This window comes from Phascolarctos cinereus, unplaced genomic scaffold (assembly GCF_003287225.1).
Source record: "Phascolarctos cinereus isolate Bilbo 61053 unplaced genomic scaffold, phaCin_HiC Scaffold_3;HRSCAF=262, whole genome shotgun sequence".
Taxonomy (NCBI): domain Eukaryota; kingdom Metazoa; phylum Chordata; class Mammalia; order Diprotodontia; family Phascolarctidae; genus Phascolarctos; species Phascolarctos cinereus.
In genome coordinates, this window is record NW_027555736.1 from 245,402,385 (window position 1) to 245,430,155 (window position 27,771).

At 39.1% G+C, this 27,771-nt stretch overlaps 1 protein-coding gene across 2 annotated transcripts; it reads right to left on the minus strand.

Moving 5' to 3' along the window:
- On the minus strand, nt 1–27,771 carry LOC110220609 (E3 ubiquitin-protein ligase TRIM15-like). Of its 2 annotated transcripts, XM_021004668.2 has the most exons (7): nt 27,643–27,771; nt 26,380–26,475; nt 6,102–6,332; nt 5,032–5,054; nt 2,118–2,233; nt 1,607–1,639; nt 1–542 (listed from the first exon to the last, which is right to left on the minus strand). In XM_021004668.2, the coding sequence occupies exons 1-7, from the start codon at nt 27,643–27,645 to the stop codon at nt 10–12; spliced, it is 1,035 nt and encodes a 344-aa protein (XP_020860327.1). In that variant the 5' UTR covers nt 27,646–27,771; the 3' UTR covers nt 1–9. The 2 variants fall into 2 exon arrangements, with proteins under 2 accessions (XP_020860327.1, XP_078007660.1); XM_078151534.1 differs by lacking the exon at nt 6,102–6,332.

Here is a 27,771-nt window from a genome sequence, read left to right on the forward strand (position 1 = left end):
AAGAGATGTTCAGGGGAAGCATGACTCCCTACTGGGACAGAGTGTTATATAAGACCCTTTTGAGGGCAGCCAGAAAAAGGGGAAGAGTTTCTCAGTGAAAGTAGCAGAAAAAGTGAAGATGTGACTCATAGTCTCAGTATCATAGAATGATACCAAGCCCTCTTCATAATCCAAGACAAGTCTGATCTTCTTGGGTTTCTCTTTCAACACAATACTAGTGCAGGGAGAGGTAAGAGCTTGGTACTGATTTTGGTACAGCCCGATAGCCCAGATTCCTTCTTCAGGTCTTAGCTTAAACCACTGCTTCCTATTCACTGATTCTTTGACAACTCCCAGTCCCCAGTAACCTCCATGAGTAACCTCTGTTTCCCAGCAGTGCCTGCCTGAGTTGAAACCTTGAGACCCCAGGACACAGGAAAAATAGGAAAATCGCTTTGGGTTTCTGGACACATCCTGTTTGGTCCCTATGTTTTTCACATGCTGGTGATCCTCTGTCACCATAAGAAAAGCGTTGGCAGTTTCTGGGTCCAAAGTCATAGAATCTGGGGAGAAAAAAAAACAGAGTTCGTTTTAGGAGAGAATGATCACAGTGGAGATCCATAGTTTGGTTACATGGGTATGAGTGAGTCTGAGGGGAGGAATTGGAAAAGGTCTTCTGGCTAGATGATTACTGTGATTTTCCTTCCTCTATTCCATTTTCTCCAGAGGAAGATACGTTTCATTCCAAATCCAAAGATATTTCTACTGAACTATGTCAGAAGTAAGACTACTCTCTCAGCTCCTCTTTCCACAGCAGGAAAGACCTGAAGATCACTGGAATCTGGCTCAGATTCTATTGGCCATGAATGATCAACTCTATTGCTCAGATGGCAATAGCACCATTCTCAGAGTGCTGAGGATTCTCTGAAATAAAGAAAGCTGAGTTTTATTTATTTCTAGTGGAAAATGAAGCTGTCTGTGGTATAAACAGAAGAATCAATTTTTTTCAGTCAGTTTTACAGCCTTATCACCTGTTTAACTGCTCACTTTCCCTGGTTTCAGATTTCATTACCTTCAGATGTCCTTCCTCTATTGTGAACGACATTGGTTTGTATTGCCTTCCTATGTTTCACGAAAACTATAAATGCGTTTGAAAACAAGCCCTGCCAGGCAAATGTAGAATCTGCACAGAGCTAAACGGGGCTCTGTGACCCAGTCCTATTTTCTTTGAGTAAATAAGATAGCCTGATTGCTGTCATTGCTTCTGCTCCCTCCCCTCCCCTCCTCATATCTGGGAAGGATATGCTTCTTTGCTTTTCTTAAAAAAAACCAAAAACCAGGTTATAGTGACCAACCATAATTCCGGAGAACTAATGTAGGACGTTTCCCCACCTCAGGGCTGAGAGGAGGTGATAGACTTAAATATACAGAATGTTTTGGACATGGCCAATATGGGAATTTGTTTTGCTCTACTATACATATTCATTACAAAGGTTTTCTTTTATTATTCTTTTTTCAGTATGTATATGGAGGAGATGGGAAGGAAAAATACCTAATAATTAAAAAAAAATGACAGGTGATATCCATATGGCTAGCCTTACCAGACTTGTTATTTTGAGCAATTTACCTCTCATTTCCATCAGAAAAGATGGTAGATTTTCTAGGAGGAAAAAAAATTAACATGTTTTGAGGCACTAAGGAGACAGGTGCTATGCATATGTAAATTATTGCTTAAAAAAACAGAGACTTCATCTAGGTCGATAGCTGTCAAACTTTTTGGTCTCAAGGCTTCTTTACACACTTAAAAATTACTGAAGTCTCCAAAGAGCTCTTATTTATGTGGGCTATATTTATGTGCGTATGTGTATGTGTAATACATATATACACGTTTATTTACCATATTAGAAATTAAAATAGATAAATTGGGGTTAAGTGACTTGCCCAGGGTCACACACATCCCAGTGTCAAGTGCTTGGTCTGAGGCTGGATTTGAACTCAGGTCCTCCTGACTTCAGGGCCGGTGCTCTATCCACTGCACCACCTAGCTGCCCCCATAGGCCACATTCTGAGAACTACTGGTCTAAATGTTCATGGATCAATAATAAACATTTCATATGAAAACAATTATAGTCCATTACCTTTAAACTGTTGTAAGCAATGGCTGAGAGACAAATATTTCTGTGAGAAAATCTTGATTCTCTCGTCCAGGTCAGGGAACTTGGGAGTTGACATAGGGGGCTTAGTATCATCATACCTAAGGACAGACATGGCATTTTGAAAATCAAGTGAAGGTTTTGTATTTCTTATATGAAAGTGATATATGTATTGCTGCTTTTGTTTCCCCAGCACCTAGCACAGAGTAGTAGGTGCTTAATAAATACTTGTAGATTGAATGATTGAATTGAAGGGGTCAAGAGGAACAACACTCTTCACAAAAATGACATTTGCCAGATCCAGGAAAAGTGAGGTTTACTTAACACTTTCTCCTACTAACTTCTTTACTATTCTTCCCACTCTTGTAGGTTCTGAAATCTCTCAGGGAGACTGCCTGTCAGAATTCAGTGCCATGGAGCCACCAGTCCACAAGGAACTTAGGTGAAACTCTTTTATTCTTCCCATATTCCCATAAAGCCAGGCAGTAATGCTTTGGGTTGGAGGCAGTAACCAAAGTAAAAATGACTAGTGTACTAATGTCTTACCTGCTCCCTCCTTTAATGACAAAAGTTAAAATGCATTAATGGGATCATAAATTTAACTCCTGAAAGTTTAGGGGTCATCTAGTCCAAACTTCTCATTTTACAGAGCAGGAAACTGAGGCCCAGAGAAAGTTAATTTGAGCAAGGTTCCACAGGGAAGGTTAGTAGCAGGTTAGGACTCAAACCCAGGTCCTGGTCTCAGGCCATGGAAGAGCACAAAAAGGATTTTGGAAAGCAAGTAAAAAAAGTAGAGGAAAAATTGGGAAGAGAAATGAGAGTGATACAAGAAAATCGTGAAAAATGAGCTAACAGCTTGCTAACAGAGACCCCCCCAAAATACTGAAGAAAATAATACCTTAAAAAATAGACTAACCCAAATGGCAAAAGAGGTCCAAAAAGCCAATGATGAGAAGAATGCCTTAAAAAGCAGAATTGACCAAATGGAAAAAGAAATCCAAAAGCTCAAGGAAGAAAATAATCCCTTAAAAATTAGAATGGAGCAAATGGAAGCTAATGACTCTATGAGAAATCAAGAAATTATAAAGCAAAACCAAAAGAATGATAAAATAGAAGACAATATGAAATATCTCATTAGAAAAACAACTGACCTGGAAAATAGATCCAGGAGAGATAATTTAAAAATTATTAGACTACTTGAAAGCCATGATCTAACAAAGAGCCTAGACATCATCTTTCAAGAAATTATCAAGGAAAACTGCCCTGATATTCTACAACCAAAGGGTAAAATAGAAATTGAAAAAATCCACCAGTCACTTCCTGAAAGAGATCCCCAAAGGAAAACTCCTAGGAATATTGTAGTCAAATTCTAGAGTTCCCAGGTCAAGGAGAAAATATTGCAAGCAGCCAGAAAGAAACAATTCCAGTACTGTGGAAACAAAATAAGGATAACACGAGATTTAGCAGCTTCTACATTAAGGGATCTGAGGGCTTGGAATATGATATTCTAGAGGTCAAAGAAGCTAGGATTAAAACCAAGAATCACCTACCCATCAAAACTGAGCATAATCCTTCAGGAGGAAAAAGGACATTCAATGAAATAGAGGACTTTCAAGCATTCTTGATGAAAAGACCAGAGCTGAACAGAAAATTTGACTTTCAAATACAAGACTCATGCTGCTCTTGAAACATGAAAAGGTAAATAGGAAAGGGAAATCATAAGGACTTATTAAAGTTGAACTATTTACATTCCTACATGGAAAGATGATATTTGTAACTCATGAGACCTTTCTCAGTATTAGGATAGTTGGAGGAAATATATATAGAGAGGGCACAGGGGGAGTAGCATATGAAGGGAGGATATTTAAAAAATAAAATTAAGGGGTGAGAAAGAATTGTACTGGGAGAAGGAGAAAGGGAGAGGCAGAATGGGGTAAATTATCTCACATAAAAGAGGCAAGAAAAAGCTTTTACAGTGGAGAGGAAGAGGGGAGAGATGAGAAGAAATAAGTGAATCTTAATCTCATTAGATTTAGCTTAAGGAGGGAATAACATACACACTCATTTGGGCATGGAAATCTATCTTACCGCACAGGAAAATAGGGAGGAAAGAGATAAGAGAGTGGAGGAATGATAGAAGGGAGGGCGGATTGGGGGAGAGGGTAATCAGAAGCAAACACTTTTGAGAAGGGACAGGGTCAAAGGAGAGAAGTTAGTCTTTCACAACATGACTATTATGGAAGTGTTTTGCATGACTACACATGTATAAACTATATCAAATTGGTTGCCTTCTCAATGAGGGTGGGTGGGGAGGGAGGAAGGGAGAGAATTTGGAACTCAGAGTTTTAAAAATGAATGTTAAAAATTATTTTTACATGCAACTGGGAAATAATATATACAGGCAATGGGGTATAGAAATGTATCCTGTCCTACAGGAAAATAGAAGGGGAAGGGGATAAGACAAGGGAGGGTAATAGAAGAGAGGGCAGATTGGGGGAAGGAGTATTCAGCATGCATGCCTTGGAATAGGGAGAGGGGAGAGATGGGGAGAAAAATTTGGAACTCAAAATCTTGTGGAAGTGAATGTTGAAAACTAAAAATAAATTAATTAATTTGAAAAAAAAAAAAGAAAACCCAGGTCCTCTGACTCCAAATAGAATGTTTTTTTCTACTATTTTTCTTCATTTTAACCTCCAACTTCTCTAGGTTCCAGGCAAATGAACAACCAGCTACAGGACAAGGTAGATGAGTTTCTTTGTTATTGTTTTGCTAATTTAAAATCTACATGTGTCCCATAATGTGAGCACTACTAATCTTGCATTCTCAGATGGGCTCCCAAGCCTTTTTCAGGGGACAAGATTGGCAACAGCGCAAGAGTCCTGTCTACCTGTCTACATACCTGTGCAAGATGGTCCTGACATCCTGTAAGGAAAACAAAGAAGACTCAGGTTCTGATCTATATGTCCTGAATTTCTTCACTTTTCCAAATATACCATAGCCTGTTGGATTAGCATTTGTCTAGCACGTTTGTTTTACAACTTAAAAATGAGCTTCTCATCATAGGCACCTTTTCTGGGAATACAGAGATGCATTCATTACTACTTTCCTGGCCTTTTCACACATATGTTTAAGTTCATTATTTGGCAAGATTACTTAGTAGATGGGATAGGCTTAGCCATCTAACAAAGCCATGTTGCTCAGTAGATTCTTTCCTTTAATGCTCTATTAAGATATTTAACTGTGATAATGGTGGTGGAATTATGCATATACTGGCAGATACAGTTGCTTTGCCAATTGAGTTTTGCTTAATTTTTCCATTGTTGCAGGTGGGTATTCAGTGTGTGTGTGTGTGTGTGTGTGTGTGTGTGTGTGTGTGTGTGTGTGATACATATTGGGAAATGATTATTCTATTGTAAACATGGTATAAGTAAAAAGTTATTAACTGGGGGAAAAGTTTGTCATGTTCTTTGAACTTATTACTAGCCATTCAGGTAAATTTCAGACCCATTTCTTGCCTATCTTTACATCATCTCTATGAGCTAGTCAGAAATTGGTATTATTGGCACCATCAAGTTAATAGAACCTAGAAAGGAGAAATCCAAAGTAACCTAACAAGTAATAGGCAGAATTATCCTGAGATTTCAAATCTAACTCCCATCTCTATGTTCCTTGTACTGGACTAGCTGTCTCCTGAAGGTGGAATGATCTCGTGAATGCTTTGTCAAAGCTAATCAATCATGTTAAGTAACATTTTCTACCTCAGACTGAATCAATGAATTGCCCTTTTTGTTTTGACAACACATTTCCACTTTTGGAGATAGAAGTGCTTTGCTAGGGTTTCTTTATATGTCTTCTCTACAGGAAGATTAAGTGACGTGTCTTGGAGTTGCCCTGCATTGGCTGATGGTGTAGAATACACCCCTTTTTATCCCTAGCCTTCCTCCCTGATTCACTATTCTAACAGCCAACCTCTAAGAATTCATTTTCAGGCTTTTGACGGTTCTTTTCCATTTCTTTTAAAAGGTTGCTGAGAAGAGTCCTCTCTTCCAAGAGCCTATTAATATTCTCATCCTGTGTCCTTAAAATAGCCTTGTCTATCTCCTTTAGCTGGGCCAGGAAGTCTTGTTCTTTCTGCACTAGAAATTGGTGGAGTTTTTCAAATTCAGATGTTATCTTCTGCCTCTCAGTTTCTGTTTGTCTCTGAAATATACAAAGATAAATGGGAAAGGGAAAGCTATTTTTAAAAAAACTCCACCCAACACGAATGAACCCTTTTTTCGTTATCACACATAAATAACGTCATATTATAAGTCTTCTTTTCCCTAATACTACAGTACCATTATTACATAAGATAGAACTTTCTGAAGCAAAACATTTGATCCTTTTAAAAATATATAGAACTTCAAATGTATAAACATTAGGTGATGTCTGCCTTTATCAGTGATGCCTAATCCTGCTTTTATACCATTCCCAGAATGTCTCTAATTATTTATGAAAGCAAAATTAATTTTAGTTCTCTTTCATTTTTAAAAAATACTGAATTCAATTAAGCAAACATTTATTAAACACCTATTATGTGCAAAAGCATTAATGCTAGACACAGATGGTACAAAGACAAAAACCAGTCCCAGCCCTCATCCCGGTCTTTTATTCTACTGGGGGACGTACTTCAAACAGAGAAGTATGAGGTGGAGTCTGAAACATATTTCATTGCTGTGGTATTCAGAGGGACCTGCAACAGGGAAAACTAAATCAGAAGGGCATTGGAAGTAGGACTCTGCATGCCCAGGACAGGGATGCAGTCATATGAGAGCCTGGGAAACGGAGTGAAATTTTGCATGCAGTTATATAATTTGACCTTTCCCCCTTGCCTTCTGGAGCGGGGGTGAGGGTGAGGGTGGGGTTTCCTCCCTTGAAAAGCATTGCTGATCCACCATTCCATCCAACCCTAGTACAGAGAGTGGGAACAGAAAGGGCAAGATGGGGAACTGGTCACAGGAGTGGCTGCCCCCGATGTTTGATGTTGAAGCTGCTGTTGCTTTCACTTAATTTAAGCTTGGCAAGGATAGATCTGTAACAGATCTCCAGAGCTGTTGTGACTGAGGTAAAGATTCTGGGAAAGATCCAGGACCAAGATGTTGTGATGGGAAGATAGAGCAGTGGGTGAGCCAAGGCTGAAATGGAGCAGGACTGGACCAGCAAAGCCCCCAAACTGCTAGGAGATAGTTTGGAATCCCTATTTTCAACAGTTGTTCAAAGAGCTGATCCTAGAGGGTTCCAACCAAGCAACCCCTTCCTTGGATCTGTCCCACAATCTACCAGCTGGAATGAGGTTTGGGGAAAATGATTGGGCTTGAAAACTAATTTTTTAATAGTTTTTACTTCACTGTAACAAAACATATTGCCACTGAAAAGTCTTATGGTCTCATGAATAAAGTTGGTTAACAGAGAGAGAGAAATTTTCCAGATAAATAGTGATGGGGACTAGAGCCATATTGAGATTTCCATGATTTTGGCTTCTCAGAGCTATATTCCATTTTCTTTTCATACCTCTACATCAGTATTGAATTGGGAGCAGTACACTTTCCCTAACATAAGCACTGGGCAATCAGGGTGATGAAAAGGGGTAAGTAGTCCAAGAGTTCATAGGCTTGAGCACCCTGTGGTAAATGCCTTTGCTGGAAGTGCACGGTAGTGCATTGGACAGGTTTTGATGAAACCACTTGGATGGTGACTTGAGTGTATTGCCACCTGGTGGTTAATGTGCACACTGCATTCCCTTGCTGGCTAATTAATAAGGTGATAACTTGCTTTGTGTCTGTAGATGGTTCAGGTGCACAGCCAGTCCACAGCATTATCAGGAGTAAATGCAGCTTAATTTGAGGAAAGAGAGGACACTAACAACTTGAGGGATATAGAGAGGTTTCCCAAAGGAGCTAGTGAGAAAAAGCATATTCCATGTATGAAGGATGGATTGTAAAGGCCAGAAAAGAAATGCTGGGTTGGGAAAACAGCATATAGACCAGTTTAGGTGGAAAGTGGAGTTTGTGAAGGGAAGTAATGTGAAGGAAGCCTGGAATGGTAGATTGAAGCCAGACTGAAAGGCTTTAAATGCCAGGCGAAGGAGTTTGCATTTTATCCTGAGGTCATATAACTGTTTCCTGAAGACTTTTTGAGGAAAAGGGTATCATGGTTACACCTGTGCTTTACAAATACTGTTTTGGCAGCTGTGTGTCTAAGGAAGATTTGAAGCATGGAGAACAAGTGGGAAATTATCATAGCCATGGTAGATTTAATGAACTAAGTCTGACGCAAGGTGATGGCTGTGTGACTGAAGAGAGGGGGATGTCCAGGAAAGATGCAGAGCTGACAAGCCGAGGGTGAGGGCGGGTGAAGAGTCAGGGATGACTCTAAGGTTGTTATCCGAGGTGACTGGAAAGGTGGTTACACCCTCAGCAAGACACAGGGAAGTTTAGCAGAGGGGCTATTTTTTGCTATTGTTTTGAGGTTTGTTTGTTTTTTGGTAAGGTAGAGAAATCAGTTTTGTTTTGCAACTAAATTTAAGATGTGTATCCAACATCCAGGTAGAGCTATCCAGCAGGCAGTTCAAGATACAAGATTAGTGCTCAGAAGACCTGAATTCAAATCCTGCCTGAGATGCTTAGTATTTTGTGTGACCCTGACTTGACCTTTCTCAACCTCAGTAAAACGGGGATAATAGTGGTACCTGCTTCTTAGGTAGAATGTGAGAAGCAAATGAGATAATGTATGTCAAGTGCTTTGCAAACCGTAAAGTAGCACATAAATGCTATCTAATATTATTATTGTTATTATTATTTGCATAGAGGTGATAATTGAACCCATGGGACATGATCAATCAACAAACATTTTCTAATAGCCCATGTGCCAGCATGTGCCAGGTGCTAAGGACAAAAATATAAATAAATGAAATCATCCCTACTCTCCAAGGTGGTACGATGAAGGGTGAGGTGTTTACTTCTTTCCTGGCTTGGGTTCTGGTCTGTGATTGACCACAAGCACTCTTTTCTGCCTTGGAACTGTGAAGAGGCTTCCCTCTTCACCACCACTACGAGCTCTACCACTCCAGTGCTCCTCCTCACCCCAGGACCATCACGCAGAACTGTGACCCAGATCCAAGCATGGGCAAAGCAAGAAAATCCTGCCTCAGTGCCAGCAAAGAGATCCCTGTAGTCTTCCTCTGATCAGAAGCTTGATCTCTCCTTCATCTATGGGCCAAGAGCTCTGGAAGCAGTCCTGGGTCTATGCTGGGACTGGGGCCAGACCGAGCTCCTCTCTCACCACTGTCAGACAGACTTTTCCTACTGACTTTCTAACTTGTCTTTGGCATTTGTGGGTTGAGAAGCCTGGAAACTGCCACAGTTCCCCTTGATTCAATCCCCTGAGAACTGTTCCAGGTTCACTGAGGACTGGTTTTTGCCTATGCAGCCCATGCTGAACTGTGCTCCTTTCCCAGCCTGGTGCAATAGACCTTTCCAATCAACCATCCTGGTTGTCTTGGGCTGGAAATTTGTTTCACTGTCTTTTTGTGGGTTTTGCTGCTCTAGAAATTTGTTTAGAGCCATTTTTTACAGGTATTTGGAGGAGTTTGGAGGAAGCTTAAGCAAGTCATTGCTTTTACTCCACCATCTTGGCTCCCCATCCCTACTCTCAAAGGATCTTCCCCTATTCGATCAGGGGAAACAAGTACATATGCAAGAATTTATAGAATGAATGCAAAATAAGTACAACATAATTTAGGAAGAAGGGCATTGGAAAAGTGGGAAGGGTGGTGTTTAAGGTGTCTTGAAGGAAGAGAGGGATTTTATGCAACAGAGGTGAAGAGGGAGCTAATTCCAGGCATGGAGATGGGAGATGAGGATGTGTGAAGAATAGAGACAAGATCAGTTTGGCTAGACTATAGTGTATAGTAATGTATAATGAAGCTGGAAAGATAGGTTGGATATGGTCTTCTAACGATAGGAATTTATATTTTACCCTGGAGGCAACAGAAAGTTACTGAAACTTACTGAGTAGAGAAACATCATGGTCAGACTTGTGCTTAAGGGAAAACACTATTTCAGCTGTAGGAAGGATTGGAGTGGGGAGAGACTTGAAGCAGGGCCAATTAGGCAAGGGCATAGAGAAGAGAAGACAAGAGAGGAGAAGAGAAGACAAAGAGAGGAGAAGAGAAGACAAGAGAGGAGAGAGAGGAGAAGAGACAACAAGAGAGGAGAGAGAGGAGAAGAGAAGAAGAAAAGAGAACAGATGAGAAGAGATCCAGGACAGACGGGGGAAACACCCAAGGTGAGCAGATAGGTTAATGATAATCCAGAAAAGGAGACTGAGAAGGAGCAGTCAGGTAGGAGATGAATCAGAAAAAAGAAGTGTTACTAAAGCCAAGAAAGGAAAGACAATGGATGGAGTATGAAAAGGTTTTCATATAGGTTTTGAGGAAGTTGGGAGACATCATGCAATTTTTTTTAAAAATGGAGATGTGGGTCTCATTGTTCTAGAGTCTGGGAGTTAGGGTTTGCTTTGTTGCTCTGTTCTTCTCTCTGTTTTTTTCTGTGTCAGTGTGTCCATCTTAAATTGTGAGTTTGATGAAGATGAGTAATGTGATTTGAATAATCATATAGCTTTAGAATTGGAAACGACCTAATAGATCATCTAATCCAACATCCCTCCCATTCTGGAATCTCCTCTATAACACCCCAAATACATGGTGTTGAAAATTTTCAACGAGTCCACAAATTTATGGGATTTCCTGTTCCATCATTTTGGCCAGCTCTAATTGTCAAAAAGTTCTTCACTGGATTGAGTTGAAATCTTGCCATCTTCTAACTCCCACACTTTGGTCCTAGCTCTGTTGTCTGCAGCAACAGACTTGAGAGGCATTCTTGCATTCTTTGTATCCTTGGTGCCTAGCACATAGTAGGCTTAATAAATTCCATGTGATATCTTCTTAAATACTTGAAAGGCACTTTTATGTCCCTCTTCCCTTAGTCTACTCCCTTGAACATCATGTGACACGGTTTCCAGGCCCCTTTACAATCACGATCTATATTCAGTCATCATACCTACGGTGCCATGTACACAGTGAATGCTCAGTGACTGTCTCTTAATATAGCCCTCACCAAGTATTTATCTAGCTGTAAGTAGATAAGGTAGCTGCTTAGCACAGTGCTTGGCATATAATAGGCACTTAACACATTCTTCCTTCTCTCTTTCTTTTCTTTCTTTCTTTCTCTTTTTTCATCCTTCCTTCCTTTCTTTCTTCTTTCTTTCTCCTCTCTCTCTTTCTCTTTCTTTCTTTCTTCCCTTCCTTTCTCTCTCCCTTCCTCCTCCCTTCCCTCTGTCTTTTCCTTCTTTCCTGCATTATATCTAGTTTATAGATGTGTGAATGGCAGCCGAGAGAACCTATGACTTATTCAAGTTACTGGGCAATCTGTAGAATAAACCAGTAATAGGACCCAAGTCTCTTAAGTTTCCAATATTATGAATTAAATCAGTCATCAAGTATTTCTTGAGTACCTTCTTTGTGCCCAAAAATGTGTTAGGTTGTTATGGGGAACCCAGGAGAAGCAGAATATGATATGTTATGCATGTAGTCAAAGCACGCGAATAGAGGTGTCTTACCCTGTCAGGCTACGTCGAGAGGGACAAAGTGTCTAGGATGAGAGTTCTTCTGTATTGGCCCTCTGGTGGGACCACATCTGGAATGTCATGTTCAGTTCTGGGCGCCACATTTTATGAAGAACATTCATAAGTTGGAGAAAGTTCAGCGAGTGACTAAAATGGTGAAGGGCTTCAGGATAAAGCTATGTGAGGATCAGTTGAAGGAAATCAGATGTTTTTCCTGGAGAAGAGAAGACTTAAGGGAGAATGTGAAAATTATTCTTCTGGAGGGCTGTCTTGTGGAAGCAGAATTAGGTTTGTTCTATTTGGTCGCAATGGGCAAACTAGGACTAGTGGATTGAAGTTGCTGAGTAGCAGATTTTAGATCCCCAAAACGGATAATGTAGTGTAGTGAATAGACACTTGGCCTTGGACTTACTGAGACATGGATTTTAGTCCAGCTTCTGACACATTGGCTATATGACTCTGAAGAGTCTTTTTGTGGCTAAACTTGGGGAATCCATCTAACAGGTGTCTCCAGCCCCTTTTCTCTCACTCTCTTATTAACTCTTTGCAGTCTGTCTTCTGATCTCCTTATTCAAGTGAAATTACTCTCTCCAAAATTAATAATGGTCTCCTGATTGCCAAGTCTAATGGCCTTTTCTTAATCCTCATCCTTCTTAAACCAGATGTCGTCCCACCAGAAGGACAATATGAAGAACTCTCATCCCCTTCCTCCTTTTAATGTAACTTCACAGAGCAAGACACCTCTATTTGCATGCTTTGACTACATGCATAACATTTCATATTCTGTTTCCTCTGGGTTCCCCATAACAACCTAACACATTGTTGGGCACAAAGAAGATACTCAAGAAATATTTGTTGATTGATCTAATTTCTTCTTGACCTTTCTGCAGCCGTCTTCTGATAATCTTTTCTCTCTAACTTTTTATGATTCTGTTCTCTACTGGTTCTACACCTACATGTCTGACCACTTCTTTTGTTTCCTGTGTTGTTGTTTAGTTGTTTTCCATTGTGACCAACTCTGCATAACCCCTTTTTGGGACTTTCTTGGTAAAGATACTGGAGTGGTTCACTCTTTCTTTCTCTAGTTCATTTTACAGATGAGGAAACTGAAGCACACAGAGTTAACTGACTTGCCCAGGTCACATAGCAGTAAGTATCTGAGCCTGGATTTGGACTCAGGTCTTCCTGACTCTAGGCCCAGCCTTCTATCCACTGTACCACCTAGCTACCCTTTGTATCCTTTGCTGAATCTTTATCTAGATCATACCTGCTAAGCTTGGGTGTCCCTGTATCCCCCAAGGCATTATCCTGGACCCTCTTCTCTTCTTCATATATGCTGTTTCATGTGATGATCTCATTAGCTTCCATGGTATAAATTGACATCTCCATGAAGATTACTGTCAGATCTACTTGTCCATCCCTAAACTCTCTCCCAATTTCCATTCTCTTATTTCCACCTGCCTGTTGGACATTTCAAACTGGGTGTCCCATAGATATCTTAAACTCAGCCTGTCCAAAACTACACTCATTATCTTTCCCTCCCAAACCCCTCTTCCTAACTTCTCTATTATTGTCAAGGACACCACTATCCTCCTAGTCATCCAAGCTTCTACTGTCATCCTTGACTCCTCATTCTCTCTTACCTCCCCATTTCCCATTACTTGTCAAGTCCTATCATTTCTACCTTTGTATCAACCCTTTCCTCCTCTAAAACTGCCTAGACTGGTCTAGGCCTCACACTTCACACTTGGACTATTGCAATAGCCTACTGGTTACTGTCCCTGCCTTAGTCTCTTCACTCATCTATCAAACTGTGATGTTCCAAAAATGCAGGTCTGACTATGCTGCCATCTATTTATTTGTTTTTCTTTTTGGTGAGGCAATTGGGATTAAGTGACTTGCCCAAGGTCACACAGCTAGTAAGTTTCAAGTGTCTGAGGCTGGATTTGAACTCAGGTCCTCCTGACTCCAAGGTCAGAGCTCTATCTACTGCACCACCTAGCTTCCTCTGCCCTCTATTTAATAAACTCTAATGGCTCCCTTTCACTTCCAAGATCAGATATCCAAAGTCCCTCATAACCTGTCCCCTTCTTCCCTTTCCAGTCTTCTTACACCTTACTCTTGCCTTCTCTACTCTGAGATCCAATGACCTCTTTGTTGTTCCTAGAACAGGATGCTCCATCTCTTGACTCCAAGTGTTTTTGCTGGCTCTTCCTCATGGCTGGAATTCTTTCCCTCTTCATCTCCATCTCTTGGCTTCCCTGGTTTCCTTCATGTCTCACTTTCTGCAAGAAGCCTTTCCTAGTCCTCCTTAATCTTGGTGCCTTCCCTCCAAGACTATCAAAGATTTATCCTGTACATGTATGTTGCTATTTGGATGTTGTCTTTTCCAGTAGACTGTGAGCTTCCTGAGAGCAGAGGCTGTTTTGGTTTTGCATTTTTTTGTATCCCCAGTCCTTAGCACAGTGCCTGGCATTTTTGTTGTTCATTTGTTTCAGTTGTGTTCAACTCTTTGTGACTCCATTTGGGGTTTTCTTGGTAGAGATACTGGAGTGGTTTGACATTTCCTTCTTCAGCTCATTTCACAGATGAGGAAACTGAGGTTAATAAGGTTAAATGACTTGCCCAGAGAAACTCAGCTAGTAAGTGGCCAGATTTGAACTCAGGAAGAAGTCTTTCTGATTCCAGGCCTAGCACTTTATCTACTATGCCATCTAGTTGCCCCTCCTGGCACTTAGTAGGTGCTTAGTAAATGCTAGTTGACCTTCTCATGCTATGCTATCCTTATCCATGTTCTTGATCCTCTGAAAAGAATTCAGCTAACCAACTGAAGATCTTCTGTATTGTTCTACATATCTTTCTTTGTTTTATTGATGTTTTTCTTCCTACACTGCTATAATTTCCCAATACCACTCTCCCACTAGAACTTTCCCTTATAAGAAAGCATAGTTAAATGATTGCACATATATAACTTATGTCAGATTGCTTACCATCTTGGGGAGATGAAAGGGGAAAAATTTGGAATTCATAATCTTATAAAAATGAATGTTGAAAACTATCTTTAGGGGGCAGCCTGGTGGCACAGTGGATGGAGCACTGGCCCTGGATTCAGGAAGACCTGAGATCAAAGCCGACCTCAGACACATAACACTTACTAGCTGTGTGACCCTGGGCAAGTCACTTAACCCCATTGCCTAGCCAAAAAAACCAACCAAACAAAAAAACCCTATCTTTACATATAATTGGAAAAAATAAAATACTATTTACAAAAATAAAGCACAGTTAAGGAGGTCAAACTGACACATTGACCGTGTCTAACTCCATTTGTTTCATCCTATGCTTATAGTCTAACACCTGTCTACCTAAGAGAGCTAAGTTTCATCATCAGCCTTCTGGAGTTTAGATTTGTCATTGTAGTAATCTGATTTCTGATATCTTTTAGGGTAATTTTCCTTTATGTCATTGTCATTGTGTATGTTGCTTTCTTGGCTCCACTTACTTCATTCTTCAACAATTCATAAAAGTCTTCCCAAGTTTCTTAGAATTCTTCATATTGTCCACAAGTCAATAAGCATTTATTAATCACTTAAGACATGCTAGTCTAATAAGGGGGAAGATAACATGAAGACAAGCATGTACAAACAAGGTATATACAGAGGACATTGGAGTTACAGAATACATCTTAGAGGGAAGTCAGTAGCTTTAAAGGAGGATCAAGAAAGGCTTCTTGTACAAGGTGGGATTTTATCTGGGACTTAGAGCAAGCCAAGAGAACCCAGGAAGCAGTGAGGAAGGAAAGAATTCCAGGCATGGCAGGGACAGCCAAGGAAAATGCCTGGAATAAAGAGATGCAGTGACTTTTGGAGGAACAGGAACAGAGGCCACTACCACTATATGTCAGAGAGTAGCACATGGAAGTGAATAAGGTATATAAGAGGATTGGAAAGGTAGGAGGGGGGCAAGTTATGAAGGGCTTTGAATACCAAACAGAGGATTTTGTATTTGATCCTGGAGGCTATAGGGAGCCATTGGAGTTTACTGAATTGGGGGTGGGGTGGGGTAGTAGTGACATGGTCAGACTGGTGTTTCAGGAAGAGTAATAAGAAATGACATATTTGTTGTTTCTTTTTTTGTTTCTTATAGTACAATAATATTCTATTACGTTCATGTACTGTAATTTGTTCATCCATTCCCCAATTGAAAGACACCAATTTCTTCCCATTTTTCTTGCAGAAAGAGTGCTGCTTTGAGTATTTTATTATATATGGGAACTTTTTGTCATCAGTCTCCTTGGGAAATATGCTTGAGAGAGGTGACATTGTGTCAAAGGGCATAAAGTTTAGTCAGTTTTCTCACATGGTTCCAAATTGTTTTCCAGAATGTATAGACCAGTTCCTAGCTCTATCAACAGGCCCTACCCAAATAAGCCTATCTTTCTAATAACCCCTCCAACATTGCCTCTTTCTGTTGGTGTTGTGGTGGAAGTGGTGGTGTTGGCGGGGATGGTGGTGGTGGTAGGTGGTCATCTTAGTTTGCTGGATTGTGAGGTGAAGCCTTAGAGTTATTTAAATTTTCATTTCTATTATTAGTAACTTAGAACATAGTTTAATACAGTTGTCAATCAACTGAATTTTTAAAATAATCTTATTTAACTGTGTTTTTTAACTCGCCTCACATCCCAGCAAATTAGTAAAGATGATAAAAACCAGAAATGATCAATATTGTGGGGGCTTTATTTTAAGTGTGTTCCTCACGAACGAGTTGTTGAGTTTTGGTGTTTTTACATTCCATAGGCACTGATAAAACATTTAGCCTTCCTATCTCTTATTCCTTGCTCTTATTACAGAACCAGCCCCACCTTCTTCTCTGATCATAAAATTTCTCAATGATATTGCTGTATAATTCGCTGGATTCTTTTTTAGCAGACTAGTTTATTCAAGTCTCTTTAAATAACAAATGATAAATTATGAGTGGATTTCCCGGATAAATATATTAATCATTCAGTGCTTTAGTGGAATAAGTAGTTTTTTCCTTATATACAAGTAAACAGAAAGGAAGCTCTAAGTGTAAGATAGATGAACAGATGTGTACTGGAGCCCATTTTTTCTAAACAAACAATGATGATGAATGTTACCTTCACTTAATAAAGAGAAGAATGTTTAAACCATTGGGATGAAGTCCCCCACCCCGACCTCCAACATGAGTTAGGCCAGTCTTCCCTTGAAAGTTAACGATCTTGTTCCTAGGACTAGATTGTCCCAGGAGACTAACACTCAAGTTGTACCATCCTTGGCCATCTTCCTGATAATCTCTTGTAGTATTGGTCCACTAAGGGCATAAAAGACCTACCTAATTGGAGTCAGGGTCTTTCGGACTTGGTGGCTATCCCAAGACCATCACATCCTGCCCTGAGGATCAGATATGTTTCCATATAGAGACAAAGAAGGGCTGTTTCTACCCAAGCTAAATACTGGAGTATCCTTGTTGAATATCCTTTCTATGTTATGGCTAAGTAAACCTCTTTTTTAACTGTTAAATGAGTAATTAATTTCATCTGCAAATTAAACCTAAATGAATAGAAGGCCGGCCTGAGTCAGGCCCATTCCTAACGACTATTTATATTAATAAAAACATTAATTTTTAAACAAAGAATGGAAATATGAAAATGTTATAGTGTTGTCATAATTTTAGTCTATGAAGTAGAAAGGCACTGTATCCCATGGCCTAAAATTCTACAGAGGAAGTGAGCTCAGGTAAAAATCTTTTGGAGATTGTGGTATTCCAAGATTTGCAACCATATGCAATTGCTGAAGAACATTTGTGTTGAAAAGATTGATCTTTAAAAATTAACTAACTGATTAAGAGACAAATCTTTGTACTGCAGAATAGCTTGGTCTCATTAAAAGCACTGTGCAGTTTTAAAAATCCCATCCAGCTCACTTTCTTCTCTCTCCACTTCTGGGCCCAGTGTCTGCCCTAGATATATGTACTGATGTCTCAGCTCAATGAACTGAACCAATTGAATTTCATCGTTTGTACAAAAAGTATTTCCCACTTATTTAGTTTTTCCTATATGAAAAATCAACTTCTTTTGAGTAATCATGAATTTCAATAAGGAGGACCATTGAATAACTTTTAGGAGTTTCATGAATTCATGACAATATAACATCTGCAAAAAGAAGCACTTAAGAGGACCTTACCTTCTAAAGGTTAAATGTTGTACAGAGAAACATCCTCCCTGTCAGTGATAAACGCCTCCAGTGTGCATAAATCTCCCTGCTTATCTGAATAAGCAGAGGGTTATTAGAGAGATAGCTCTGGAATTTTTTATGATCTTAACATACTCCTCCTAATTCAAAAAGTCAGCCAATAGTCAACAAGCATTTATTAAATACTTATGTGTCAGGCACTGTGCTAAATGATGGATGTGCAAAGAAAGGCAAGAACAGTCATTTTACAGAGTTGCCTTTTACTCTGTAAAATGGGGATAAGATTACATCACAAGGTTACTAATTTATAAACCTTTAATCAGTAGATAAATGTGTTGTAATTGTTATTGAGGGTTTTGTTTGTTTTTGGTCCAGACCTAATTTCTTCCATCTATCTATGCCTCTCCCATCTTATTATACTTATGGACTTGATTCTTTGTACCCCAGCGCAAGACTTTACATTTATCCCTATTAAATTTTGTGGTGTTAAACTCAGCCCAATGCTCTTAGTCTGTCAAGCTCCTTTTGGATCCTAATTCTGTCATCCACTATGTTAGCTATCACTCCCAGATTAAATAAATCTGCACATTTGATGAACATACTACCTATGTCTTTATATATATCATTGGTAAAAATGTTAAACAGCATAAGGCCAAGCCGCTGGAAACCTGTCACGCTGACATTGAACCATTAGCAACAACTTTAAGTCGGGCCATCTAACCAGGTTTTTATGTATCTAATTGTGTTATTGTTTAATCCATATCTCTCCATCTGTTCAGTAAGAGTAACACGAGATATTTTATCTATGGATTTCCTAAAATCTAGGTAAACTGTATCCACACCATTTCCATTATCTGCTAAATAGGTTCATATGTAAACGACTCTCTAGTGTTTGTAAGTCTGGGACTGTTTGTAAATCACTTGTTGATTAGCTGTGTTAATGGAGGTAAAAAGTGACACTTTAATCAAATAATAAATGATTTCTTTTGAAGTCTCCTTTATGTCATCAGAGAACTTTACATAGTGTTCTGGTGTGCAGGGCAATTGGTCTCACTTGTGCCCTGTCCACCCTTAATTTTCCTTTCTTATCCATGCCTCTGTAACAAATTTGTTCACAATGCAGTGAAAATAAGCTTATCTTTATCTGGACGTACAACTCATTATGAAAGTATGGAGAGTAAATAAACCGAGTTTAAAAAGATCATGAACCTTAGAGGATTATGATGGCCGGGGAGTGTGGAGGAAGTAAAGAATTGATGAATTCACTAGGTCACAGACAGAGAGACAGGCACATTCAGGCAAACAGAAAATTCTGTTCGGGAGGAACAATCAACAATCATTTGGTAAGGGCCTATCATGTGTCATGCAATGTTCTAAGGATACAGGTGACTAAATATTTGTTTTACAAACATCTTTCCATTATATTTTTCACTGCATTACCTTCTTTGTTGCTGGCAGTAGAAACCTGCTAGCAACTAATTCCTTCCGTTTCTGAGCAACATAGCAGACAAGGCTCTGCTGCTCATAAATATATTTGATATCATTGCCCATCCAGGTAGCCTCTCCTTTCCTTCCTGTCAGCTCCCATTATGCATGCATCTGTAGCCCTAGTAGCCCTGGACCCTCCCTACAGGGAGGACCCTGTGGAGCCCTGAAATTCCCAGGTTTCCATCTTTCCTTATAATTGGGAAAAAGTATAGATCCCAGTATCCCTGCTGTCAATATGGGATTATTCTTTAATATAAAATGCAATATATTACAGACTCCTTAAGTTCAGGGACCAGGTCATATCTCTCTGTGGTCTCAGACTTTAGCATAGTGTTTTGTATGTAGTAGGCACTCAATATGTATTAGAGTCATAGAATTTTAAATCTATAAATACATATGTGTGTGTGTGTGTGTGTGTGTGTGTGTGTGTGTGTGTGTGTGTGTATGTACTCCTGATATGTAGATAGTGCTTACTGTGTGCCAGGTACTGTGCTTAACACTTTACAAATATCATCTTATGTGATCCTCCCAGCAAACCTGGGAGATAGGTACTATTATCATCCCTATTTTACAGATGAGAAAACTGAGGCAGAGATAAAGTGATTTGCCCAGGGTCACACATCTAGTAAGTGTCTGAGGCTAGATTTGTACTTAACTCTACCCGATTCCATTTAGTTTAACCTCCTCATTTGTCAAATGTGAAAACTAAGGTCAGAAAAATAAAGCAGTTTGCCCCAAATCATACAGTTAATGGGAAAACTAGGAGTAGCTTCCAGGTTACTTAATTCCTATCCAGTTCATCTAGTCATTAGACTATAATATTGAGAGCAAGGACTGTTTTTGCATCTTTTCAAAAAAAGTCTCCAGACTCAGCATAGCGCTTGACGTAGAGCAGTTACTTTATGCTTGTTGACGTACGGTGTTAGGGATGCAAAGACAAAACAGACACGAGGAAGAAATGGCAGATGGCAACGGCCTACATCCCTGCTACGTAAGGCTAGGTGAAGGACCTGGGGATGTTTATCCTGGAGAAGAGCATACTCAGGGGTGGCATAAGTCACCATCAAGGGTGATGCTTATGTTCAAGTATTTGAAGGGCTGCCATTCATGTGCAAGGAATTGGACTTGTTCTGCTTGGCCCCAGAGGGCAGAATCAGAAGCTGTGTTTTGGAAGTTACAAGAGGCACATGGAGGCTTGATATCAGGAAAAACTCTCCAGTTTGGAACAAATACTATTCCAAACCGGAATAGGCTGCTTCAGGAAGTAATGGGTTCCCTCTTCTTAAGGGGGCACAATGTTACATAAACCTCATAAAGCGGGCAATGGTCTTTCAAATGCCAAGCTGAGTCAGGATTTTGTATTTTAACCTATAAGTGACAATCTCTGAAAGTTCTTGTGCAGGGGTAACAAGGTCAGCTTTGGGCTTTAAGAAGAATTGAGGTGGAGAAGGCTCAATTTTGTGGAGCATGTATTGGAAAAGAGAGATGACGAAAGCCAGAAGTCCAATTAGGAAGCTGCTACAGTAAGCGTAAAGCAGAGGTGTCAAACATGCTGCCACGTGCATCCCACAATACTCCCTAGGTGTGGCTGAACCAGAGTAAAATGTAATTGGGAAATATTTAACAAAATAACTAAAGATACATAAATAATTTTTATTAAATAATACTACATTTTAAGACTAAGTCAACATGCCACCTGCAGGGATCCTCATGTGTAGAATAGTAGCCCCGGTTTCTATCTGAGTTTTGGCAAGAAAGAGGTGATATAGGCCTGCGCTAAGTGACTATGTGAGTAGAGAGAAAAAAATGGGTGAGATACATGTTGTGGGTGTAAAATCAACAAGACATGGCAACTGATTCTGTATGGGGGGGGCGGTGTGGATGAGGAACAAGGAAGGGTCAGGAATGACTCCAAGTTTGCTAACCTGGGTAACTAAAAGGATGACAGGGCTTTAGTCCAGGGATATTTCCTCCATTATCACACTGCGATTGTTTAGTGGAGAGGAATAGAAAGAGTATTTTAGAACTTACTGATGAGCATCATTGTGTCTGAATTAGACTTCAGAACTTGGATGTGTATGGTACTTTGTATACATTTGGCTTTTTAAAAAAATATACTCATTGGGGGCAGCTAGGTGGCGCAGTGGATAGAGCACTGGCCCTGGGTTCAGGAGGACCTGAGTTCAAATCTGGCCTCAGACACATAACACTTACCAGCTGTGTGACCCTGGGCAAGTCACTTAATCCCCATTGCCCACCCCCCCCCAAAAAAATATATATATATACTCATCAATCACTATTTATTCAAGTGCTCATATAGGAACTTTATGTACATTTGTGCCAAATCAGATACTTAGGTCTGATTTTGTGCCTGCTTAAGGATGAAGTCAGACATACTAAGCAAAGTTAGTATTAACCAAATAACAAAGTAACAATAATTTTCCAGAGAATTCATTCTTTACCAAAGCCTACCGTGATTCTCAGACTCTTTTTTCATCTGATCTCACGCTTATACACGTGCCAGTATGCACATACATGTGTACATACACACACACACATACATACACACACACACTGCAGCCTTTGTTTTTCAGTACATTGTATTCCTAGAAGCTACATTCTAGGCCAGATTTTCCTTATTCCATAAGTAGTCCGGAGTTGCCTTTCTATATCAGTTTCTGTATCAGTTAATAGGGGAAAAGTGAACTGAGGATACTTTGTTTACATGGGAGCTAGTAGAAATTGATGAAAGACTCAAAATGATGAATGATCAGGAGGCAATGAAAATGTAAATCAAAGGTTTCCCAAGGCAAAGCTGGGTCTGAGTCCTATCAGATGAGCAGAAAAGTAAAATGTAGGGGGGTCAAAAGCCCTGACTGCCTGTATTTCCAAACTATTTGTATTGGCCTTACATCTTGTGGGGGGAAACAGCGTGTATGAAGGCACCTAAGCTCTGCTTTGAAGGAAGCTTGGGATTCTTTGAGACAGAGATGCAGAGGGAGAGCGTTCTCGCATTTGGCATAGCCCATGTATGAAGAGAAGAGATGATGTGTTGTGTATGAAAGATAATAAGAGGGCCAATCTGGCTGTAACGTAGTAGGGTATATGAGAGAAACTAATGTATATTAGTTTCAAATCAAACAGAGGAATTTGTATTTTTCTCTAGAGACCATACGTTTCTGGAGCAGGGGAGTCTTGATCAGAAATGCACTTTAGGAATGTCAGTTTGATACCTGTGTGGAGGATGGTTTGGGGAGAGAAGAGACTAGAAGCAGGGAGATCAATTAGGAAGCTATTGCAAAAAACCTTTAGATGAGGAAAGATGAAGGCCTGAACTAGAATTGTAGCTCTATGGGTGGAGAATGGAGGGGACATATAGAAGAGATGTTGTAGATGCAGAATTAATTGATAAGACTTGGCAACTTTTTTGGATATGGAGGATGAGGAAGCGTGAAGAATCAAGGATGACTCAAGGGTTGTAAACCTGAGTACCTGGAGGTATGGAAATATCATGGATAGAAGTAAAAATGAGTAAAAGTTGGGGAGAAGATAATAAGCTCTATTTTGGACATATTAACTTAAGATGCCTTATGGGACATCCAGGTAGAGATAACTATCATATCAATGATGGGGATTCAAACAAGGAAAAAGAGAAAGGTTGAATATATAGATTTGGTTCAACATTAGGAAAACTGTAAACGTAATATGACCATAGAAATAACACAAAATAAAAACAAAGCCATGTGATAATATCAACAGATGCAGAAAAAGCTTTTGACAAAATACACTTATCTATGTTAGAAACATTAGAAAATATAGGAATTAATGATCTTTCCTTTATATAGTAAACTACTGAAAAACAAAAACTAGAATTATCTGCAATGGAGAAACACTAGAGGTCAAGGGTAAAGCAAGGATAGCCATATTCACCACTAATATTTAATGTAGTTCTAGAAATGTTAGCTAGAGCAGTAATCCAAGAAAAAGAAATTGACATCATCAGTGTTGGTAATGAGGATACAAAATCATTACTATTTGCAGATGATAGGATTATTTACTTAGAGAATCCTAGAGAGTCAACCAAAAATTAGCTGGAACAGTAACTTGGATATAAAATAAACTGCCAAAACTTGTTAAAATGTCTGTAATATCTAACAAAACTAGAAGAGATATAAAAAGAAAGTCCATTCAAAATAACATTCAAGACTTAACCATATACAACTAAAAACACTCTTTACAGAAATAAAGACAAATAATTGGAGAAATATTAATTCTTTACATATATACTATGCAAATATACTATAAATTATAATACTGTCTAAATTAATTTGCAGGTTAAATATAATACTATTCAGAGTACCAATGGGGCTACTTTATATAACTATACAAAATAATAACAAAATTAATCTAGAAGAGCAAAATGTCAAGACTCTAAAGAGAATTAATTTTTTTAAAAAAAGGTAAAAATCAAGGGAGCTTAGCAGCATCTGATTTCAAACTATACTACAAAGCAGTTACCATCCAAAACATTTGGTACTGATTAAAAAAATAGAAAAGTTGATCAGTAGAACAGATTTAGGTAAGCAAAGTTCAGAAATATCTTAAAACAGCAATGTGTTCAATAAACCCAAGGATACCAACTACTAGGGTTATGTCTCTATAGCAAAAAACAAACAAACAAACAAAAAACCCAGCCTGCTTAGAAAACTGGAAAGTAGTCAGATAGAAATTAGTTTTAAATCAGTATCTTTAATCACGTAGCATAATAAATTCTAAGTGGAAATATGACCGAATGATAGCTACATCCACCCTTATGTACACATATCCACGCGTACATTCTAGGCTGGGTGTGGGGAATCTGTGGTGGCAAGGCCGCATGTGGCCCTCTAGGCCCTAAGGGCTGCACTTGAAGACTTAGAGGGCCACAAGTGCCCTCTAGGCTACAGGTTCCCCACACCCTCTAGGTAACTGTGCTAAGTAAGCACTAGTGATTCAAATACAAGAAAGCAGGCTTGTCCTTATTCTTAAGGACCATAGTCTAGTGGGGGAAGACTTGTAAAGGTTAGGGGTAAGGGGCGAGGCTGCCTGTGATGTAGAGCAGTCTAATAGTGAGTAAACTGAGAATGAATCAAGCAGAACTGGAGTTTCTGAAGAAATATTGATCTCCTATAAAAAAATTAAAGGAAATAGATATCTTTTACAACTATATATGAGAGAGAACGTTTGCCTGAACAAGGCATAGATCAAAAAAGATAAGATAGAAAATTTTGATTACATAAAATTGAAAAGCTTTAGCACAAATAAAATAAATGCATTTATAAATAGAAGGAGAATGACTAGGAAAAACTCAGCAGGTTTCTCTAATAAAATTAGGTCCAGTGTTCAACTTATATAAAGAATTGATACAAAGATATGAGAACAAGAATTATTCTCCATTAGATAAATGGCCAAAGGATATGAGTAAGCCAGTTCTCAAATAAAGAAATACCCATAAATAAACATGGAAAAACACTTCAAATCACTAATGATTAGAGAAATGAAAGTTAAAACGATTCTGAGGTTTTTGCTTTGTACCCATTAGCTTGGCAAAGATGATGAAAGGACAATTATTGGAAGGGATATAAGCAAAAAGTAATGTTAATATACATCTGATAAGTCACTAAACTGTACTTAACCTTTGACCCAGTGATGCCACTGTTAGCCATCCGTACCAAGGATAAAGAGAAAGGACCTACATGTACAAGAGTTTTTCCAATGACACTTTTTGTAACAGCAAACAATTAAAAACAAAATCTGTGCCAAACTTTTGAGGAATGGCTGAACAAGTTGTTGTATAGGAATGTAATAAGAGTATTATTGTACCATCAGAAATGAAAAATATGATAAATTCAGAGGAACATGGAAAAATTTGAACCAATTGTTGCAGAATGAAATGAGTGGGACTAAGAGAACAGTTTATGTGATGGTAACAATAGTTTGAAAAACGCCGATTTTGATCAAAGCAGCAAACAATAATTATTTCATGAATATACTTCTCACCACTTGAGATGCATAATAATTAATAATATTACATAAAACATATGAGCAATTAGTTATCTATTATGTATATTGGAGAAGGAAATGGCAAACTCTCTACTATCTGCCAAGAAAACCCCAAATGAGATCACAAAGAATAACACATAACTGAAACAACTGAACAACAACAACAAATATGTGTATATAATATTTTAACATAACATTATACCCATAATATGTAATAATCCACTATTCTCAGATATGGCCAATGCATTGATTTGTTTTGCTGAACTATATACATAATTTATTAAAAGAGAAGGCTTCTACTTGGGGAAGTCAATGGGAAGTGGGAGTAAAAACACAAAAATCAATAAAACATTTTTCAAGACACATAAGAAAACAAAAAAAAAACATAGAGAGGACATGGACAAATGGACCTGTTTTGTTACTACCGTGTGTGTGTGTGTGTGTGTGTGTGTGTGTGTGTGTGTGTGTGTGTATACCTACACCCCCACCCACGTATATGTATACCTATATGTGTTTGTACCCATATACATATAGAGACAAAGTTAAAAAAACAATATTTACATGCAAGATCATGGTTTCTTTATGCAAGCCTCTTACTCTTTTCTGCGTATGAAAGTATTTAAATTGCTGGTGGCCGTTAAAACTCACAAATTATTTTTTCATATAAAAAGATATATGTAGATTTGACAAATGTTTGTACGATTGAATTTAACAACTTCACGCAAAACTAGAAGGAACTTTTCACCAAGCATAAAACTCTCTTCCTGGAGAGCGCATGCTATTCACTATTGTACTAAGGATGAGTGTCTGAGAACACCAGCGGAGGAGCCGTGCCCTCTTCTTACCAGTAGTTCCTGGCTCTTCCTTATTCCTCTGACTTCAAGTTCCAAAACAGTATCCCTCTTTTTCTTCACCATCTCCAAAGGGTTTTCAGTTTCTTCCTAAAGAAACAAAGATGGATTAGGTGTCTGTTTTCAGCTTTGAGAACTTCTTCTTCTTCTTCTTCTTCTTCTTCTTCTTCTTCTTCTTCTTCTTCTTCTTCTTCTTCTTCTTTTTTAAGGCAATTGGGGTTAAGTGACTTGCCCAGGGTCACACAGCTAGTAAGTGTTAAGTGTTTGGTCTGAGGTCCTCCTGACTTCAGGGCTGGAGTTCTATCCACTGCGCCACCAAGCTGCCCCTTGAGAACTTCTAAAAGTCAGGATGCTGCTCACTGACTTCAACTTAGATTCAGTTTAAAGTAAGTATATCATCGTACGGAATCATTAAGTTAGGAGGAACTTAGCGATTGCCTAGTCTACACCATCATTGTACAGATGATGAAACTGAATCCCAGCTAGATGAAGTGATTTGACCCAAGTCACACAGCTGAACAGAAGAGCTGAATCTATTGTCCTCTAGCTTCCTAGGCCAGTGATCTTTCCACTATTTCATACTGTTACATTCATGCTTCCCAATTTAAAAGAGTAGTTGGTAGGGAATGGGAAGTTCTGAGACTAAAGGCCTGGAGAATAGGTTTGGATTCCCTGATGGAACTAAAACTTGGGAATCAGAATACAGTATTGCCTTGAAAGGCTGGGGTGATATAAAGGACGCTTTGGCAACCTTTCACTAGTGGTTCAAGGTCCTGCCCCTCTATTCTTTTGGTGTACGGGTAGACAGAAGATGCTGGTGAATGTGAGAAGTGGAATGCTGGTATTAACTCTCACAGGGATGAGGTTTCATTGTTCTAATTCTTTTGGGAGGGTGACCAAAGCAACTTGGGATGTGAGCAGAAGATGCCTTGGGTCCCTCCCCATTCCCCTTTTTTCATTGCCCAAGGCATATGTGACCTGCTCTATTTCTTATTTTACATAGCTTCTTACAGCAGCACCCTCACCTACTGACCCACACCTAAGACTAGCCCTCCTTGGAAGAATCACATACTTTCCCAGTCCGTTTGTCACCATTCAGTATTGACCTGTCTCTTTCTCAGAGGTACCAGCTAATATTTGTAATTAGTTCTACCATTTTAACAGAGAATTACCCAGAGGAGTAACTCTATTGGTAGGAATTTTGTAGGAGAGAAATTTGGGAGCTGGGTAGAACTTTTAGCATTTTAAAAATCATACCATTTTGGCTGTACATAAGAGGAGCCAGCCATATGTCACTGACGATGTCTCTAAGCCCTCCCCTGGGTGAAAGACTACAGCAGAGTGTATCCTAATAAAGGAGAGGGGTCCTGAGACATTGGTGTATGT

What these genes read in the sequence shown, in the direction of transcription:
- LOC110220609 (XM_021004668.2), bottom strand. An exon ending in GTCAGGACCATCTTGCACAG is followed by an intron (nt 2,234 to 5,031) that starts GTATGTAGACAG and finishes GTCTGTCCTTAG; the next exon opens with GTATGATGATACTAAGCCCC. An exon ending in TTGCTTACAACAGTTTAAAG is followed by an intron (nt 1,640 to 2,117) that starts GTAATGGACTAT and finishes TTTTCCTCCTAG; the next exon opens with AAAATCTACCATCTTTTCTG.